Genomic DNA, 21,663 nt, shown 5'->3' with positions numbered 1-21,663 from the left:
TCCAATTGGATCAGTCAGTGTAATCCTAAAAAAGTCCTGTTGTACAAACTGGTATGATGACCAGGGTTCTGTAAGAACAATGAGGAGCCTATATAAGACTCTGTAGTACCAAACCAACGAACTCAAAAAACTCAGGCCAAGGTAAAGCAAAAAGTTACCTCATCAATGGTTTGGGTTCTCCTATCGTTGATAGATGTACACCTTGTTGCTCAATATCTTTTCAACAGGAAGCTGTAACATTATAACAGCAGTTGTAATAGTTGGACCAGACGGACGGAATTATAAATTACCTCTATGTACAAAGGGCTCACCGTTTGTCAAAATCCAAAGCCCAATCTTGAGTTTTTTTCGTGACCTCTATGCGAAATTTTAAAGATGAATCGTCACACTGTAAAAAATAAATAGAACCAACTGATGAGGACCCCTCCCAACAATGGGTTGTTCCGAGGTTAAGTAATTCGGATTGACATTAAAATCATTACCTCATGGGGTATATTCTTCTTTCTTCTTAGTGATGTCCACTCCACAAGTGGTCGCACCGACATTTTTAATTCGCCAGGCGGCTGAAATGACACGAAGCACATCGTAAACACCTACTCTTGTTAAATTAGTTTGTGTATCAGGTAGCCACGAGCCTCATAACCCCAGACGCTTACCGTTTCACAACGGGAATTCAATTTCAAACACGCGTCTCAACGATCACCGCGGCACCTTCTCTCAAAAGTAACACGGCGTCTGACCAGCCCTGCGGGTCTAGTTGGACCGGTCGTCTTTTAATGTTGTACTTCCGAATGGTAGACAGCGGCAAAGGACTAAGCCGATCTTTGCTCACCTAGCAGCGTGTTACTAATTTACAAACACAACTTAACTTCAGAGGCGGTACCTCATCTCAAAATACTGAATATTACATTGTCAATTATTTCCCCAATGCTCGTAATTCAATTAGCCAAGCCCGCGTATATTTTCTTATCCAGATCCGATCTCGAGTGTCAATTATAATTCGAAACAGAGATAAATGAAATTTGCAGCGGCCATCTTGGTTTGGGACCACAATTACAATTCCCGGTTTTCATCCCACAACTGTATTGGTGTACACAAATTAAAATGCAGCAGTTTTAACAATAATATTAACATATATACATATTTACATAGGATTTTTCGCATGCTTAACAAATTATACATACAACAAACATATATTAGTGTTTATCCAAAAAAGATACTTCATTCGGTCTTATGATCAATGGCTGGATGTAAAAAGTCAGAGAATTGCCACCTGTCTGTTTATTTCCTCCAATTCATTCAATCCCTTACTCGCTGTGTCAAGAAGGTATATCCAACGACATTCCCTTCTACTCAGAATACTCTGGAGATCCCCTCCTCTTTGGTTTACTTCCACCTTTTCTATTACCCACCATTTGATACTCTCTGGTTCATGGGCAAATGTGGTGAAGTGTTGCACGAGAGGAGCTCCCACTGTTTTGCATCGTATGCGGCTAACATGTTGGAGGATCCTACATTTTCTTTTCTGGATTGTCTGTCCAACATACATAAAACCACAGGGGCACAAGATGGCATAAATCACCCCTGTAGTGTTGCAATTACTGTGTACCCTCAATGTATGTGCCTGGTTGTTGTGGGAGAAGGTAGTACATTCTACAGTCAAGGGACACGCTTTACAATTACCACACTTAGTGTGGCCCATTACTGGGGGTAAGCCCCATAGTGTGGTCTGAGTGGGCACTGTCATTACTGGAAGAAGTGATTTTATCAAATGGTCCCTGATGCTTCTTCCTTTTCTGAACGCGTGCAAAGGTGTCTGTAGTCCACCCACTTCCTCTTGCATCAGATGCCAATGCCGATTTATGGCTTTTTTAATTTGATTGCTTCTGGTGTTAAACGTTGTTACACACACTAACCTCTCTTCACTCTTACCCTTTTCTTGTACACTCAGTAATTGTTCTCGGTGGTTGTACCACGCTCGCTTACGAGCCATCTTAAGCAAGCGTATGGGGTAACCTCTCTCACTCAGTCTAGCAATCAAAAAAGACGATTCATCAAAGAAATCCTCTTTCCTTGTGCAATTCCTGCGGATCCTCAGGAATTGCCCAAAGGGCAAATTATCCCTGAGGTTCCGCGGATGATGACTCGAATACCTGAGGAGCGTATTACGCTCGCTGTTTTTTCTGTATAGACTGGTGTACAAGCACCCGAGGTCGGACTTTATTTGTATGTCCAGAAAATTGATTGTCTGATTGTCACACTCCCATGTAAATTGGATGTCGGCTAGTCGTTGATTAAGCCACATATGGAATTGTGTCAGGGACAACTTGCTACCATTCCAAATAAGCAGGACTTCGTCGATGTACCTGGCCCAGAGTTGGATTTGATCTCGGTAGGGATTATTTACATTCAGCACAAACATATGTTCATATTCACTCATGAATATTATGGCTAGATTAGGTGCAAAGCTCGCCCCCATAGCCACGCCCTTTGTCTGTACATAGAATCTTCCCTGAAATATAAAGAAATTCTGTGTCATGGCTATGTTTAAGAGTTTGATAATAAACTCAGTTGGAACCCTGTGTGGGGCCAGTCTGCGGTTCAAAACAGTTTCAATGCAATCTAATGCTGCCTGTTGGGGAATGTTTGTGTATAGGGCAGTGATGTCCATTGTTGCAAGCAAGCAGGTTTCAGGGTCATACTGGCGTCCATCAACTAACTGTATAGTTGCCATGGTGTCTCGTAGATAGGTGGCGGTCGTAATCGCTATAGGTTTTAGAAATATATCGATATATTTACACAATGGTTCCAACACGGAACCACACCCTGAAATAATGGGTCTCCCCGGGGGATCCTCCAGGCTTTTATGCACCTTTGGGAGTGTGTAAATCGTAGGCATACGAGGGTGTCTGTTGTTGAGAAAATCAAATTCATTTTTAGTGATATATCCCTCCTGTAGTGCACAGCTGGTTATAGCACTGACAGTTTGACTAATCACCTTAGTCGGATCTTTTTTAAGAAGCTTGTAATTCCCCTCAACCTGTAATTGGGATAGTATCTCACTCTTATATTTCTCAACACTTTGGATTACAATCGCCCCGCCCTTATCTGAAGGCTTCACTACAATATTGGTGTTATTTTTCAAGCTGTAAAGGGCCGTTTTTTCCTGCTTGCTCATGTTGTATTGTACATACTGTCTGGTAGTTAGGATCTGTTCCACATCTAGCCATAATATTCATGAGTGAATATGAACATATGTTTGTGCTGAATGTAAATAATCCCTACCGAGATCAAATCCAACTCTGGGCCAGGTACATCGACGATGTCCTGCTTATTTGGAATGGTAGCAAGTTGTCCCTGACACAATTCCATATGTGGCTTAATCAACGACTAGCCGACATCCAATTTACATTGGAGTGTGACAATCAGACGATCAATGTTCTGGACATACAAATAAAGTCTGACCTCTGGTGCTTGTACACCAGTCTGTACAGAAAAAACAGCGAGCGTAATACGCTCCTCATGTATTCGAGTCATCATCCGCGGAACCTCAGGGATAATTTGCCCTTTGGGCAATTCCTGAGGATCCGCAGGAATTGCACAAGGAAAGAGGATTTCTTTGATGAATCGTCTCTTTTGATTGCTAGATTGAGTGAGAGAGGTTACCCCATACGCTTGCTTAAGAAGGCTCGCAAGCGAGCGTGGTACAACCACCGAGAACAATTACTGAGTGTACAAGAAAAGGGTAAGAGTGAAGAGAGGTTAGTGTGTGTAACAACGTTTAACACCAGAAGCAATCAAATTAAAAAAGCCATAAATCGGCATTGGCATCTGGTGCAAGAGGAAGTGGGTGGACTACAGACACCTTTGCACGCGTTCAGAAAAGGAAGAAGCATCAGGGACCATTTGATAAAATCACTTCTTCCAGTAATGACAGTGCCCACTCAGACCACACTATGGGGCTTACCCCCAGTAATGGGCCACACTAAGTGTGGTAATTGTAAAGCGTGTCCCTTGACTGTAGAATGTTCTACCTTCTCCCACAACAACCAGGTACACACATTGAGGGTACACAGTAATTGCAACACTACAGGGGTGATTTATGCCATCTTGTGCCCCTGTGGTTTTATGTACGTTGGACAGACAATCCAGAAAATAAAATGTAGGATCCTCCAACATGTTAGCCGCATACGATGCAAAACAGTGGGAGCTCCTCTCGTGCAACACTTCACCACATTTGCCCATGAACCAGAGAGTATCAAATGGTGGGTAATAGAAAAGGTGGAAGTAAACCAAAGAGGAGGGGATCTCCAGAGTATTCTGAGTAGAAGGGAATGTCGCTGGATATACCTTCTTGACACAGCGAGTAAGGGATTGAATGAATTGGAGGAAATAAACAGACAGGTGGCAATTCTCTGACTTTTTACATCCAGCCATTGATCATAAGACCGAATGAAGTATCTTTTTTGGATAAACACTAATATATGTTTGTTGTATGTATAATTTGTTAAGCATGCGAAAAATCCTATGTAAATATGTATATATGTTAATATTGTTGTTAAAACTGCTGCATTTTAATTTGTGTACACCAATACAGTTGTGGGATGAAAACCGGGAATTGTAATTGTGGTCCCAAACCAAGATGGCCGCTGCAAATTTCATTTATCTCTGTTTCAAATTATAATTGACACTCGAGATCGGATCTGGATAAGAAAATATATGCGGGCTTGGCTAATTGAATTACGAGCATTGGGGAAATAATTGACAATGTAATATTCAGTATTTTGAGATGAGGTACCGCCTCTGAAGTTAAGTTGTGTTTGTAAATTAGTAACACGCGGCTAGGTGAGCAAAGATCGGCTTAGTCCTTTGCCGCTGTCTACCATTCGGAAGTACAACATTAAAAGACGACCGGTCCAACTAGACCCGCAGGGCTGGTCAGACGCCGTGTTACTTTTTAGAGAAGGTGCCGCGGTGATCGTTGAGACGCGTGTTTGAAATTGAATTCCCGTTGTGAAACGGTAAGTGTCTGGGGTTATGAGGCTCGTGGCTACCGGATACACAAACTAATTTAACAAGAGTAGGTGTTTACGATGTGGTTCGTGTCATTTCAGCCGCCTGGCGAATTAAAAACGTCGGTGCGACCACTTGTGGAGTGGACATCACTAAGAGGAAAGAAGAATATACCCCATGAGGTAATGATTTTAATGTCAATCCGAATGACTTAACCTCGGAACAACCCATTGTTGGGAGGGGTCCTCATCAGTTGGTTCTATTTATTTTTTACAGCGTGACGATTCATCTTTAAAATTTCGCATAGAGGTCACGAAAAAACCTCAAGATTGGGCTTTGGATTTTGACAAACGGTGAGCCCTTTCTACATAGAGGTAATTTATAATTCCGTCCGTCTGGTCCAACTATTACAACTGCTGTTATAATGTTACAGCTTCCTGTTGAAAAGATATTGAGCAACAAGGTGTACATCTATCAACGATAGGAGAACCCAAACCATTGATGAGGTAACTTTTTGCTTTACCTTGGCCTGAGTTTTTTGAGTTCGTTGGTTTGGTACTACAGAGTCTTATATAGGCTCCTCATTGTTCTTACAGAACCCTGGTCATCATACCAGTTTGTACAACAGGACTTTTTTAGGATTACACTGACTGATCCAATTGGAGTGGGAACCACGACCACTGATCCCCGAGAAGGGTAAGCAAGCTTGGGCTTGGGTCCTCAGCTTAGTGATTAGGCAACGGCTCCAATTTTATGGTCCTTTATTTTCTCTACAGGGTCACCAAAAAGATCCCTGGGTTGCCCCTTAAATATGTCCTGAAGAAGACTTGCATGGCCCAGGCATAACCGACCGCAAGGCCGCAAGACGAGTCGAAACGTCGACATTTATCTAATACCTGGACCACTAGATATATTTTCTCTCCATGATACAGTGCAGATACTAATAACATTCTCTGTCTGAGAACAACAATAGAGAGATTTTTGGACTATTTGAAGTGGCCAGGCTGTACAGGTCCGGCATTTGCGGGCCGGATATTGTTTTGGAAATTATTGGAACTGTTTTATTTATAATTTTGTGTGATTTCTTTTCTCTTTATCTTCATCACTTTCACATTCTTTAACACCCTTTGCTATACTGCACGTTTTATACGGGGCAATGTATATATAAATTATGTACTGAATTGAAAATTTTGAATATGACAATTCTGATTGATACAATAGATTAAAGTATTGTATGTATTTGGAGATTGATGCTGTTGCCGTCTTTTATATGGTTATCATTAATTGAGTAGAGCTGTTTAAATAACATATGCTCTGTAATTGTGAAATTTGGATTCATTGTTCAATCAGAAATATATAGGTCTTGGACCATTGTTGTTTATATCGATATAATACCCAGGTCCAGTACCGTTTGGATCACCCCATTTCTTTAATGGCTGTTTCAAGTAACAGCTTGTTTATTAATTTATTAGTGGGTTCTCAAAGTGAAAATGAGGTCTCCCATAAGGTGTTGAAGTGCTTTTCATGATTTATGGAGCACACCTTATATGGCTCAAATTTGTAAGTACACATTATAATACTGGGTATTCTAAGGCACTTCTTTGAAATGATATGTTCTGATCAGTAGTATCATTAGCAGTATGTTTTTTTTTTTTAATTGCAACTACTTCATGTGAAGAGGGCTTCAAAGTAAAAATATATCTCCTCCTTCGTGTGAACTATTAGCTACTTCATAGTTTATACCAACAATTCCAAAGTATTACAATATATTTTTACCTGCTTAAAATGCTACGCTTCTCCGTGAGCATTACTTTCTTTCTCCATATGGAATCATCTTGCACTCAACTTTCATTTGAAGGAATTACGTTTTTTTAGGTTTAGGTGTGGAGTCCCATATGCAAGCTCCTAGTTTTTAAAACATGCTATATGGTTGTTTGGGTCAGGGATAAATCAGCACATTAATTTGCTCATACTGGAATGTTGTCATCCACCAAATCATTTATCATATATTGTATACTTTGACAGTTGATGGCCATTCAGAAAAATAATAGCTCACTATGGTCGTGTTACGTTATGTAGAACAGCCTCCATTAAACATTTCGACTAGCACATGTATTGTGGAATGGAGTTCAACACTATCTTAAAATGCATGATGCTTGGGTATAAAAGACCATGCAACATTTTTTATGTGTTTTTCCCTATAAATAGACTAATAAACAGTTCTCTGTAGCCTGATAATAAATTCTGTTTGTTTAGTATTTTGCTGCACAATTTGCCTACTTCAAACACCCAAAATATTTTTGATTTAGTCCTCATGTTTGCTCTATTTTCGTGGGCTAGTTTGTAGATTTCATTGGAGCAGGGAAAAGGCTAATAATTGCTGGTGTGTGCTAATAGCAGTTGGATGAAGTTGGTAATTTACCTCAGTCAGAGGTGGCCAAGAGTGCTGAAGACCACCTGGGCAATCCTGTAGAATTCCCTTGAGCTTCAACTTCCTGGCTATCAGAAGCAAGAAGGTTAAAGAAGCCAGTAATGTTCAACGTTAGAGGCTCTGATACTGCAGTCTAGAGCAGGGATCACCAGCCTTTTCTATAATTAGAGCTACTTATGTTGCGTAAAAGTCTTCCTGAGCCTCTAACACAAATTATCAGTGTTACAATAATGATCAGTTCAGACAAGATATCATTAGTGCCCATTGAATGCTGATTACAAACACTGACCACCTCTGTGCATCATGGAAGATCATCAGCAATAATGTAAACAAAGATTTATCAATTTCAATTTAGAATGCCTCTAAATGTCATGGCTGGGAAATATGCAATGCCACCTGGCACCTAAGAAAGAAAATCAGTGATAAGAATTTCTAGTGCACATGAATTACCCATTAAATATCAGCCCTAAATGTATTTTATTCTGCAAACATTACCTAATAAGTTCTGAAAATACACATTTTTTACTTTTAAACACAGCCTTTTTAATTTTGGAAATATACCTAATTCATCCAAACAAAGTTTTTCATTAAGTAGTTTAGCTACACATGGGGAGATAGGTGCAGCCTGCTGGAGAGCTGTTAGTAGCTCCGGAGATACTCTTTGGAGAACCCTGGTCTAGAGACTCCGATGTAGCATTGTATCAACTGCACTTAGAGGGTAATGATGAGCGCAAGGGTAGAGAGAGGATCAACTATTCAGTCCTGAAGTTACTATGGATATGATGTCGGTACTCAGGGATGAAAATCTAGGAAGAAGGACAAGAGAAGCAACTTAAATCTTTTAGGGAGAGTGCCACCCCTGGGGAGAACTGCGAGCAATGCATGCCTAATTTGAAGATATCGAAAATATTCGGACTGGGCGAGTTCGTAGTCTTGCTGCAGTTGGGAAAAGGGAACCACCTCACCTGATTTCCATAGATCCCCCACCTTGAAAATGCCTATGAAGTCCCATTTATTGAAGCCCTTCGAGCGGATCAGTCTACCCAACTGTTCACAGTGCCAAAGTGGTGTGGCTTGTGTGAGTTTACCCTCCCTCCACACATGCACGGCATGCCCGGTCCGGCCGGTCAAGGCAGGCCTCAAAGATCGTGCATATACCGTACCCTCGAAACCGTCCCCCGGGAGGAGCCACTTGTCGAGCCGAAAGGCCAGGTCATCTTGCGTTCTGTATATGCATTGGTTAATTGCTGTGAGGTGCGAGGCCCAATAGTACCTCTTAAGATCCGGGAGCCCAATGCCCCCATCAAGTTTAAGTGTAAGTTTGTGTGGTGCGATATGGGGTGGTTTGCCCTCCCACAGCAGGTCCCGAACAGCGCCGTCGACTTCCTTGAAGTACGAGGCAGCGACCGGGAATGGGGTGTTCTGCAGTGCATATAAAAGTCTGGGAAGGGACATCATCTTAAATAGGGCCGCATGCCCCAAAAGAGTCAACGCGAGCGACCTCCAGTGTTGTACGTCAGATTTAAGACGCACTTGCGGTGGCAGGAGATTATTGTCGTTAAAGCTAGACAGATCTTTAGAAACCCAGATCCCCAGGTATTTGAAGCCTTCAGCAGTCTCCGATATGCGGTCCTTCCAACCTGATGTCCACCTAAGGCCCCTGATGGCGGGGTCTTATTGGACCCACATCGCCAAAGGCTCCAGGGCCAAAGCAAAGAGAAGCGGCGACAAGGAGCAGCCCTGTCTGGTGCCCCTGCCGAGCAGAAAAACGGGGGATTTCCTATTGTTGATAATGACTTGTACGAGTGGTTGGTGGTACAGAAGTTACACCCAGTTGATAAACTCTGGCCCTACGCCAATTTGCGGAGCACAGCGAACATGTAGGGCCATTCGATAGTGTCAAATGCTGAGGCAGCATCCAAGGATACCACAACAGCATCTTCTCTGATTGTAACCGCCCGGCACAGCACACCGTGGAGTCTGCACAGGTTGAGGGAGGTGTTTCTCGCAGGCTTCAATCCCTGATTGATCTGGATAGACCTAGCGGGTTAGGACCCGGAGCACACAAGTGGCAAGGACCTTCGCCAGAATTTTCGCTTCACAGTGGAGCAATGAAATGGACCTATAGGACGAACACTTGTTAGCTGGCTTGCCCGCTTTATGTAAGACAACAATGTTAGCCAATCTTTGATCCTCAGGAAGGATACCCTCTTTTCTGCTTTCTCTGTACATTTCGGTGAGAGAGGGCGCAGTCGTGCTTGCCGTAAGTTTGAACAATTCTATAGGGATCCCATTGGGGTCCGAAGCTTTCCCCCTCCGCACAGGTGGTGTATGGCTTTTTCAACTTCCGCCACTGTAATATCAAGATCGAGATTGGAGCACTCCTCCTTAGTGAGGAATGGCATTGTGATATCGCATAGGAGAGAGGAAGCCTCCTCCTCCGTGTGCATCCTGTGGTATGTGTAAAGCGACTAATAGTACTGGCCAAAGGCCTCCGCGATTTCTCGTGGTGCGGTAAGGCAGGGTTGTGAGTTAGTTTCAGTCTCAACCACAAAGCTCTGTGCTCTGTCCCTGCGTTCTAATCAGGCTAATAACTTGCCTGCCTTGTCACCCACGCCGTAGATTCTGCTGAATGTGGCCCTGTAGTGTGCCTTGGCAGCTTCCGTAGCTAGAACTCGTTAATTTTTATACGCAGCTTCTGGCGCACCTCCACCGAGTCTTGCACTGATGCTGTTTTTAACTGTTGTCAAGTACACATCCATGCCAGTCTATATCAGCTCGTCATAAGACTGCTCTGCTACAGACAGACACCCTTACTCCAATGTTTCAGGGGACCATTCCTTTGCACATCATCAGATCACGCCGTGACGTATTTATAAGCCACTACGCTATAAAGAGTCTGATGGTCATCTTTTTGCACCCCTATATGTCTCTGGACAGTGCCTGTAGTGTGTGTTTCTGAAGTTGAATGTGTGTTGTTACACCCGAGTCCCGAGGCATCATAGGAAGGTGAACTCTTTACTGGCAGCATTCTAAAGCAATCTCAGCTTCACGTTGTCTTAAAACTTTTTATCTTTTTTAAACCCATTATAAAATGTGGAACATACAATAGATCCGAAAAGTAATACTTTGCTATAGTGAATTATACTCGTCTAGGATTTCAAAATCGTTCTAGGAGCTCTCAAGTCCATCTCCCCACTTGCTTCTGCAGCTGTCCATACTGGACATTCATTTCTGTCTTCTTACACAAACCTCTACTCGAAGTGAATTTTATGTCTAAGGAATAGTTTGTGTTTACTACTCATAGCCTAATCCATGACAGTTAATCTCTGACCGCAAGGTTTGTCCTAACTCCTTTCTATCAAGTATCTCTGCCAAGGTCTCTTGTGGAGCAATGCATTTGCGCTTTTGGAATAAAAAAGGCTGTATCTTGGGGATATCATGTCAAATAGAGCCAGATTTCAAAGTGTGTTTTAGAGATAATTGTGCATGATGATGATTACCCCTCTTTTCAGCCCACACCACATTGGGAAACGTAATGAGAGACCAGTATAATCGCATTTTTCATAAGACCTCCCTGTTCGCTTACTGTAAAGTGTGATATGCTCCAGAGTTTGACTGACTCCATGTTCTCCTCTAGAAATGAAGAAGGTGTCAAGGATGTAAGTCTGGAGCGCCCAATCTGCAGGTGTGAGGCCCACATGCTGTGGAACCGACCACGATTTGGTGAACTGAATGACCAGCAGCGGATGGACCAGTACATACAGGCCCTAAAGAAGGTGAGGCTCCACCAGTTGTCTGGAGCAAGAGACTGTCTAAAAGACAACTTGGACTAGTAGAGGATTGGTAGAGCAGTTCAGCATATTTTTGTCATTAGTAGTAATGTAGTGAAACTGAAATGTTATGCATGAGGTTGGTCTGTGTTTCACTGAAATATGGCCCGAGTAATTCCCAGCCACTGCAATTCTGAGATTAATCCAGGCATTTCACCTACAGCTTTTTTGTTTTTCTAATTGAGACACACTCGAAGTGCGATGGGTATGCGAAGATGTAGATCCTGTGCTTATATTATCTTATGTTAATTTAACTTACACATGTGAATCACCCCTGGAGTGTTATTTCACCGCGCAGATCAGAGTCCTAGGCAATAAACAAAACTTGCATACTGTGCTTTTGGACTCCGTGTGCCAGACTTACCGGGCTAAAAAGGCTGACACCAGACTGGGGTTTCATGTGTTTCTGTCTTAAAGTAGTCTTCTATGACTTTGGAATGGACTGTCCTATTGAAGCAGCACCAAGACTTGTTTGTATATGGCAGGCCACTGTCCCCATATTGGGGAAATAAATGACGGACTGGAATGCAGCCCGAGTATTTTTCACTAGCTAAAATTAATTAAAGCATCAATGATCACCTTTTTTTACTTTTTATTCGTTTGGCATATGTCAAATATGTAACGCCCACTGCCCCACAACTAGATGCACTGTGGCATAAGATTCAGATGAGACACTACTGCACTTCTACCGTTTGGGCACTATGTACTTCAATGGGCTTCGTTTGAACCTGACTTCGTCTCCCTTCCAGTCTGCTTCATCGTCTGTGCCTGTGCATCATACAGGTACCTTCCAAGGCCTGTGAAGCATCAAAGGCTCCTGAAGAAATATCCCTTGGAGTGAAAGAGTCACTCTCCTGCATACACAGGCACCGTATCTAAGTCGACCGGTCGGTCAGACTCCGTGGGCTCTGCAACACAGGTGGTAGTTTTCCATAGCTCCTGAGGCCTGCCCTGCCCTCTCACCAAGTTTGAGCCAGTATCCCTTGTGGGGGTTGCAATAACCAAGCCCCTGTGCACTGCTTCCAACTTGCAGTTGCAAAGGTTTGTTGGCTTCTTTGCAAGAAGATCTTCGAGCTCCAAGTAGCCTGAACCTCGAGCTCCTCCAGTGACCAGGATCTTCAGCCACACCGCATCGTGTGCATCGGGGCCTGCATCTTTTGGTGAGCTGCTTGAGGTCCTCTCGCAACTCCTGTGCCTCTGGCCTGTGGGTCCACTTGAGGGTCACATTTGTTTCTTTTGGGCACCCCTGATTGCTCGGGGCCTGCTCTGACTCCTCTGCTTGTGGTGGGTCCCCTGGAACTTGCTGGTCCCGACATTGTTCCTTCTTTGATTCCTGCTTTGCTTGCCTTTGCCAAGACTTGTTAGGTGCTCCCGCCGGACACCGATCCTTCAGCACTCTGCATCCTTTGTGGGACATCTTATGCATAGCTCCTGGTCCTCCTCAGCATCGCCTGGTCCAGTCAAGGTCATCGTCATCCATCCCTCAACATCCGACATCGGAGGGCCTTTGACTTCTAAGTCTCCTGGTCACTCCCAAGTGACATAGACTCTGTCCCCTCTGCTTGCAGGTACCTCTCATCCCGAATCTATCCTCCGATTCCTCCGGACACTTTCCCCTCTCCCAGCAGTGGCACTTTTCTGAAGTCCTCCATTGAGTTCGACAGTAGTTTCCGACATCACTTCACACTTATGCACCCAGCTTCCCTGGTGTAGGTATCATGGGTACTAGGCTATCCACGGGTGGGGTTGCTCTCCAACCTTTTGTCTTCCACAGCGTTTCTTCAGGGTCCACTGAGAAGGGTCCTTAATCTTTAAAAATCCAACTGCAACTTGTACATAGCACGCGGTCGTGTTTACACACTGCACACGCTGTCCGTGGGGTCCCTATCTACTCACCTTGGGTGGTTCCTTGAGGTCCCAGCACTCTACGTCCTCTCGACCCTGTCTTGATCCAAGTCGTGGTCCTAATATCACTTTCTTAGTATACGGTTTGGTTTCCACCTGGGGCCACTGTGTATTTCGTGCTATTTACTGTGTTTATTTGCTAAAGTATTGTGTACACCAGGCCTGCATGACAAAGGATAACACAGGCTTTTGGAGGGCCGTCAATGCGCCCTTTTTTGTAGATAGGGACACTGATATTATTGACGTGGCAATCACGGAAGATATATGGGTCAACTACTGTAAGGATCTTTATAATAATTATTTTGTTCCTGCTGTGAAAAAATGCCAGGGGCGACCTATGGGGGGATTAGTGATATGGGATAGGCAGTCCTTAAAATGTTCCACCAAGCTCCTCCCTGTTGTAAGCAACGATATTCTTGGGGTTAGGTTTAGTTTCTCTGCTAACTTAGAAATTGATATTTACAATGTATATGCTAGGGGGCTTCAAGGTGGCAAGAAATCTGATGTTGTAGCAGAGTTGGATACACTACTGCAGGCTACCCCTCCTAACATATTGCCATTGATTGAAGGGGACTTTAACACCACTTTTGAACCCCTTGGCTTGAATGATACACATTTAACAGAGGATGAGGATGCTAGGTGGGGAGTTCCTCAACTTAGCACTAAACCTATAAGAAAATGGGCCGAGGCTGCAATCCAGTTAAAGGGCCTCTGCATGGGAAACCAGTTGAGGGCTGCCAACGGACGCACATTGTCTGATAAAATGGGAATGGTAACTTTCGACAATGGTGCCAGGGCAAGCAACATTGACTATTTACTTGTCCCCCTTCGGATGTGGTCCACCCTATTGGACATGGAGGTGGTCACTCGTATTGAGAGTGACCATAATCCCCTGACTGCAATGTTCAACCTGGGTCTACATAATGGGGATGAGGACTTTAGGGGACCAACTCTTCCAGATTTAGTTTTGGCAAATGACGAGCGCCACCTTAAGTGGCGTCAAGTGGTAGAACATCAGGAAATCATTGGTAACATTGAACGAGACTTGGAAGGGGCATTAGAGGCTATGGAGGAAGGCACCCTGAATGGGTCTCCCCTCAATCTTTTGTTAGAGGCACATAATAAGCTGTTCACTAAATTAAAAGTATACTTTTGTAAACCGAGTTCAGGAAACGGAAGAGCTCAAATAAAAAAAGCGGGGAGCTGGTATGACGGCTCTTGCCGCCAAGCTAGGAGAGAATTGGGCCAAGCCTTAAAGACCAAAGAAATGGGCACAATAAGATTGGCCCGAACGAATTATAGGCTCAAGCAATATATAGCCAAAAGGGATTGGGAAGTGGGCATGTGGCAGGATCTTAAAGTGGCGTGCAATGTAATGAATCCTAAACTTTTCTGGGATATTTTTAAATGGGACAGGGGAGGGCACCACGAGAGCCCCCAAAACAACGTCGACCGAAATTCATGGGTTGACTTTTTTAAGCCCCAATTTGCCAACAGGGCGATTGGCATTAGTGTGGGAGCATTTGATCACACCTTCTATAAGGAGGCTGTCTTTACTCTGGGAGAAGTGGACAGGGCACTGGACCTAGTCGCGGAGGGATGTGCTACCGGCATGGATTGTGTCCCCGCAGATCTATTCTTAAACAATAGAGGGCGATGGCGGTTTTATATTTTATATGTGGCGAACACCATAGCCCAAGGGATGGAAGTCCTTAAATCATGGAAAGGGGCAGAAATTGTGCCGGTATACAAAAAAGGGGACAAGGCATTAGCAGGAAACTATAGGCCGATAAGCCTGATCGACTGTATACAAAAGATCATGGGGCGGCTGGTTTTGGGTAGAATCCAGACCTGGATGGATGATGATAATATCTTGAGTCACCTCCAGGCTGGATTTCGCCCAAAAACAAGTACCATAGACCAGGTTTTCCGATTTATTATGTTATATTGGCGTACCGTAGTCCTGGAAAAAGGTACCCTGTATGCTGTCTTTGTGGACTTAAGGGCGGCTTTCGACTTGGTCCACGCAATATATTGTGGCAAGTCCTTGCGGGGTTGGGGATGGCACCTGAACTGCTGAGTTTGGTCGTCCGCTTGCATGAGGGTATGTTCTCTCGGGTACGGTGGGGTTGCCGGGGAGAGGTTACAGAGCCGTTCCCGGTGGAGCAGGGAGTGAGGCAAGGTTGCGTCATGGTGCCGACCTTGTTCTCGCTCTTTGTGAACGGGGTTGCGGCCTTCCTCTCCCTGGTCCCTACCGATGCCCCTGCGATGTCTGGTGAGCGGGTCCCGATCCTCATGTTTGCGGACGACACTCTCTTCATTTCAAAAACACCAAGTGGGCTCCAGCTCGCACTGAAACGATTTGAAGACTTTTGCCGAGATAGGGGTTTAGAAATAAACACGGCAAAAACCAAGTTTATGGTCCTTGCTGGCCGTAAAAGTCATGGATCTGCCAGACCTTTTAGAGGGTCGATACATATGAATGGTTCCCCGTTGGAATGGGTAGATGCCTTCACATACCTGGGGGTTACCCTCCAGAGAGATCTGGGGTGGTCTAGCCAGTTAGATATTGTAGTGCTAAAACACCGCCAACAGGCAGGCATTCTTTTAAAAACATTTACCTCTTCGATAACAAAGCCCATTAGCCCACTGTTGGAAGTATACGGGATGAAGGTGGTAAGTTCGGCACTTTATGACGTTGAACTTTGGGGATTCGAGGATTTAAGAAAGCTGACGCTGGCAGAAAATGAATTTCTGCGGAAAGCTACAAGCGTTCCCATAAGTACCCCGTTATCACCACTAATGTGGGATCTTGGAAAAAAGACGGTGCAAGATCTTACCTTCTTACGGCCATTACTGTATTGGCACCATCTATGGTCCACTGAAGAACTACGGCATTATGCCCAAGTGCTGAGGGAAATAATGATTATGGATTCATGCCAGAAAATTCCTTGGCTGAAGGCCATTCGGTCTTTACTTTTCAAAATGGGAATGAGGGAACTCTGGGATGACCCGTAAAACGCTATATTCCCCTCCAAAAAAATTGTAAAAGAAAAGTATTGGGAGATGGTGATTACAGAAGCAAGGACAAAGGGACTCTCCTCGCACTTAACAGGCCGATTTTTGGAAATTAAAGCCTGACCGAAGCTGGAACTATATTGCGACACTATCGGGAAACAGCAGGACTGTAAGCTCTATTTCCAACTAAGAGTAGGTACCCTTCCAGTAAGGTCTTTTACAGCTAAATGGGCAGGAGAAAATGGTAATGATAGATGTCCTAAGTGTGGGGAGGAACAAGAGTCACTAAGTCACTTCCTTTTCTTCTGTCCTTTGTATTCGGCCCCTAGATCGATGTGGATTAAACCTATATGCAAATTGTTTGGTATCCATAGACATCAAGAGGCGCTAAGAATCTTATGTACTGACCCGACGCCTCTAATTGCTGTTGCTATGGCTAAATTTTTTAAATGGGCCTGGGTAATTCGTATAAAACAAATAGCGGCAGGCATATGAATATTAAGCTGATTTATACTTGTAATATTTTGAGGGTTGTTTTTATGAACTTTTGTGCATTACTCCCCTGGACCAAATGCATATTGATGAGTTTGTTTTTAGGATTTATGAAATAATGTAAGAATATATTCGGCAATAGTCCAACGTAGTTTAATACCTTTTAATATTTATGTATACGTTTTTATGGATTTTGAATCTAAAATTGTGTATTTTATGTATACTTTTATGACTTAAATTGTCGAATAAAGTTATTATGATGATGGATTTTTATAAAGCTGATGTCTTACCTCAGAGTGAGGGAATTATCATTATGGAGGGAGATGAAAATGCTCATATTAGTTCGTTTCCTTTGAACATTAATATCTCCTATGAAGAAGTTCTAACAGCGATTAAAGAGTGCCCCAGGGAAAGCCCCAGGCCCGGATGGCGTGCCAGTAGATGTCTACAGGTCTAACACTGAGCTATGGGCCCCGCTCTTAACCAAGGTATTTAACAACTGCAATAGATATAGATTTATTCCTACTTGGTCAGACAGATGCTATCGTGATTCCCATCTTTAACAAGCATTTACAATGCAATAGGTCTCTGAGCATTAAAGCTTGAGTTATTGGCATTGTGTATGACAATGCCAATAGTTATAACTTTTGCAAATGTGACACCTATAGCATTTGTAACGCAATATGTGTTGTACTTACGTGACTTAGATTTATTGATATTAACAATAATAATGGCTGTTAATATTTTTAATAATTAATACTTAAATAAAAGTTATTGCAATTGAGTCGGTGGAAAGGTGAAGTGGGTCGTGTCCCCGAGTGATGTTGTGGTGTAAATGACAATGCCTTAACAATGTCTTCACTGGGGCTTTAATGCAGCGTGCCTTCACACATAAGAGGCAGTATTTGTTTCATACATGAGCTGCATGCAGCTCCGGGGTGGTGGTTTGCTATATAAACTCCTTGCTTCTGTAGAAGGGGAGGTGGGGAGGGGTCAGTCTACCTGGAATAAATATTATGACCGCTCCTTTTATGATTTATGGATTACATACTATGCTGACCGTATTTGTGTTAGGAATCTTCTTCCTTATTGTCGCATGTATACTGCATACTAGAGCACAATAGTAATAGTAGAAGGGGAGGTGGGGAGGGGTCAGTCTACCCGGAATCAATATTATGACAGCTCCTTTTATGATTTATGGATTACATACTATGCTGACCGTATTTGTGTTAGGAATCTTCTTCCTTATTGTCGCATGTATACTGCATACTAGAGCACAATAGTAATAATAAATATTTAAAACTTTTCTTGTGTGTGTCTGATCCTATTGTGGACAAGTAACAGTGTGAGAGCGATAGGGTGTGTCTGTCACCGCGATTCTCGAGAGGGTCGGGAGTGTTCTAGGGATCTAATCGCGTGTTCTTCTGTGAGGGAGTAGGAAGGCAAGTGAGACACTCTAGCAAGTCGGTCCCGGGCTCATGGGTACTAAGGTGGTAGGATGACTGTGTCCTAGCCTACTAAGGTTCTATGGTCCCAAGATTAGTTCCGTAAATCAGCAGAATCCCTGCATACAGACGCCAAACTGACCATGCTTTTGCAGTCCACAATGTTCTACTCTCACACTGGTGAAGTCTGTGTGCAGGCTGCCAGGGAGCATCATCAATCTGGAAGAGGGGGGGGTGTTAGAAATTGGGTTTCTCGTTGGCTGGGGTAAGTCCCTATGCCAGGCAGGAACCACTACTCTAGTCAGGGCAAGTCATTTACACACCAAAGATAACCTGTGCTCACCCTCTGGTAGTGTGGCGCAGGCAGGCTTATCAGAGGCGATGTGTAAAGCGTTTGTGTAACACACTGACACTGAAATACAATGAATAAACCACACAAAAGAGACTGCACACAGGGTTATATAAAAATAACTTTCTATATTGTGCACGAAAGACCAAAACGATATGCACTGAAAAATACTTTAGAAATTATGAAGACCGAAAGGAAGGCTCATGTGTTACAAAATAATACAAATTATAAAATCAGTGCAAGAGGTGCAAACAAAAAGTTCAAATGACAAAACAAAGGAAGGCGCATGTGTGGCAAAACAACAGGTTTTATATTATCAGTGCACGTTGGAAGTAGCGGAGCGCTTCTATATAGGAGTTTATGGTCTCACCAGGGACTTTGGCGCTTCCAGCGTTGTTCTGATGCATTGCTGGAATTTGACCAGTGCGCTACTATTTTGGAATTTACCGTTCTGCCTAGGAACTTGACAAGGTACTATGAAATTAGGCAAGCATTGCTTGCAAAAAACTTTATTGGGTGAGTTTACGGATGATGAGGCCGGAGCCTCCAGGTGAGCCCAAATGCCTGTGAGGCCATGTAGAGTGGCTCCTTTAAACCTTTGCAATTCTCCATACACAGTACATGTCGGGGGAACCAAGGCGGCGATCAAAATGCCATGGTGCTCCACATCAAGGAGATGAGTGCGACAGTGCCTCCCTTCACAGTTGGCACCACACTGAGATCTCTTTGTTGGGGAGTTCGGCGGCTGTCAAGGAGCGGACAGTCCCATTACCAGAGCTGCGCTACAGTCCAAGCAGAGCAGGAAGTGTGGCACTGGGTGACTGGAGGTGTCTCCTCCGCAGGGACTAACCGCAGGAAACATCGGCACCCAGAGTGGACTCAGCTGGTGTGTCTGCCTCGATGCAATCCCTCTGGTGGTCGGGCCATGCCCCCAACCTGACTCAAGAGGAGTTCCTCTGCACCGCCGATGAGGTCTCTCTCCCACTGGAGAGGGAGGTGCTGAGGGGGGTAATGAGGGGAGGGGGTCAGAAAGCACACTGGTGGTCCGCACTGTACCCAGGACAGAGGAAGCACACGCTGGCCCTCGTGAACAGAGAAAGCACTTGACATGCGCTGGCTGGTAACTGCTTCCAGAAAGTGACCACCTTAAAGGTTTGGGGGCAGAACAAAGCGTCCCAACCACTCTGCGCGTGTTCGGTAAGGAGCAGTCCGGTATGACTCCTCACTCAGTACACTGCTGTCGAACTTGCAAGAGAAAGAGTCCCAAGGCAGAGGTGCTGCGGCGCAATCTTTTAAGGCCCTGACATTGCAATAACAAGGGGCAAGACAACAAGCTCTTTAAGAACACTTGGGGGCAATAAAAATTAAATATGGATGGGCCGGCTGGGCCTGGCATGGCCTGGGGCAGAGGCTAGTGTCGGCCTCAGTTTGCCTACCTTTGAAGTGCGCGTCACTGTGTCTCTTCAAGGGGCTGGGCCTGGGCCTGGGACGCTGCCGCAAGTTCACTGTGGTGGTGTGGGGCCTGGGTGGGCGGCAGCGGCCGGCAGGAGCAGTGTGACTCGACGAGTGTCACGAGTGACTCAGAAGTCCTCCCGAACTCCGCTCCTCTCCAGCAAGCAGCCCGGGTTGACAGTCTGTCAGTCACCGGCCGGCCGCAGGCACCACCACTAACATCACCGTTCACCGTCACTTCACCGACCGTCCGCCCGCACCGAAAGAGAGAGAGGTGAGGTCAGCCCCCCGCATATATGGGAAGCTTGCGGGGGCTGACCAACAACTGCTGTCCAGGGCCGTCATTGGTAGCGTTTTCGCGAGCTACACGAATGATGGCCCTGGGGGACCCCCACATTGCTGGTCACTGTATTTCATTTGCACGGTGCACACACACACACACAGCACATGCGCGCTGTACCGTGCAAATGAAATACAGTGACAAGCAACAGATAAGATAACGCAAGAATGTAGCAAGGACTGAGCCAGGCAATTGATGGATGCCAGACCTCGCTCTATGGCTGCCTTCTGCTCGTGTGAGTTAGTGAATCTGGCAACATTGCCCCCAGCCCTCGTGGTCCGCTATTTGCTGGTCCGCATGCTCTGGAGTCTGTTGTTCGTCCTCTTCCCCGGGTGGGCGCTGCACCGGATGCGGGGCCTGGTGGCGGAGTCCCGCCCTACACGGACTCCGTGGAAAGCCGGTCCTAACGCTGCTGCCGCTGCGGGCCCCGACGATGAGAGAACCCTGAACCGCAACTCCCCCCGCTCCGCTCCGCTCCCCACCCCGCGGATAATTAGAACAAGCACGGAACTGCACCACAGAGGAGCCGGCGAGCGGACCAGAGGAGCGGGGGCAAGGGAGCGAGAAGACACGCTGAGATGAGGTAGGACATGTGTGTGTGTAAGCGCCGGGGGTTCTGTGTGTGCGTGTGTGTATGCTCGGCGGGGGGGGGGGAGCTGTATGTGTGTGTATCCTCGGCGGGGGGGTTGGCTGTATGTGTGTTGTGCATGTGTTGTGAAGAGCCTGCCGGAATCGGAGCGCGTGTTCATGTGCGCGACCTGATCCGATTCCGGCAGGTTGCGTGCGCTTAACAGCCTCTTGTCCGCTCTGCCTAGTCCTTGAAAGCAAAAAAGCCTGAAACGATTACAAAAGACTCGCTCTGCGACAGCAGGGGCTTTTGCCCCTGCAATCACAGGCGCGAGCCCTAAAAAGGGTGACAGAAACAAACCCAACTGTTACCGTCCTATTTCCTAACTGGATTCGCTAATGAAAGTGGCGGGGAGGGTTATTTTAAATAAATTGCAATCCTGGGTGGAAGAGACAGGTTTACTTTCAAAGTTCCAATACAGCTTTAGGACAGGACTAGGAACCATTGAACATGGATTACATTTAGCTCTAATTATAGGTAAATATGTATAAGCTAAAAGGGAAAAACTTTTTTTAACGTTTGTCGATTTAAGTTCAGCTTTCGACTGCTTAAGTCATGACAAACTCTGGAGCACCCTGAGTGAGATGGGTGTTGATCCAAACCTGCTGCTATTCATTAAGGAGCTATATAGGGGTGCGGGGGCGAGGGTCCGGTACGGGAAACGGGGAGAGTGTACAACTAAATTTAATATTAATAAGGGAGTGAGACAAGGTTGCATACTCGCCCCGTTCCTGTTTAACCTCTACATAAATAATGT

At 45.0% G+C, this 21,663-nt stretch overlaps 1 protein-coding gene across 1 annotated transcript in view; it reads left to right on the top strand.

The window, feature by feature from the left end:
- PRMT7 (protein arginine methyltransferase 7) overlaps positions 1–21,663 on the top strand; it is a 645,306-nt gene that overhangs the window by 201,815 nt on the left and 421,828 nt on the right. Inside the window, exon 10 of the mRNA XM_078670716.1 lies at positions 11,085–11,223. Coding sequence (XP_078526842.1) covers positions 11,085–11,223 — 139 coding nt within the window. The remainder of the gene's footprint in view (positions 1–11,084; positions 11,224–21,663) is intronic.

Source organism: Lissotriton helveticus, chromosome 12 (assembly GCF_964261635.1).
Source record: "Lissotriton helveticus chromosome 12, aLisHel1.1, whole genome shotgun sequence".
Lineage (NCBI taxonomy): Eukaryota > Metazoa > Chordata > Amphibia > Caudata > Salamandridae > Lissotriton > Lissotriton helveticus.
Note: the sequence above shows the minus strand (reverse complement) of the source record. Positions and strands in the feature narration are given on the sequence as shown.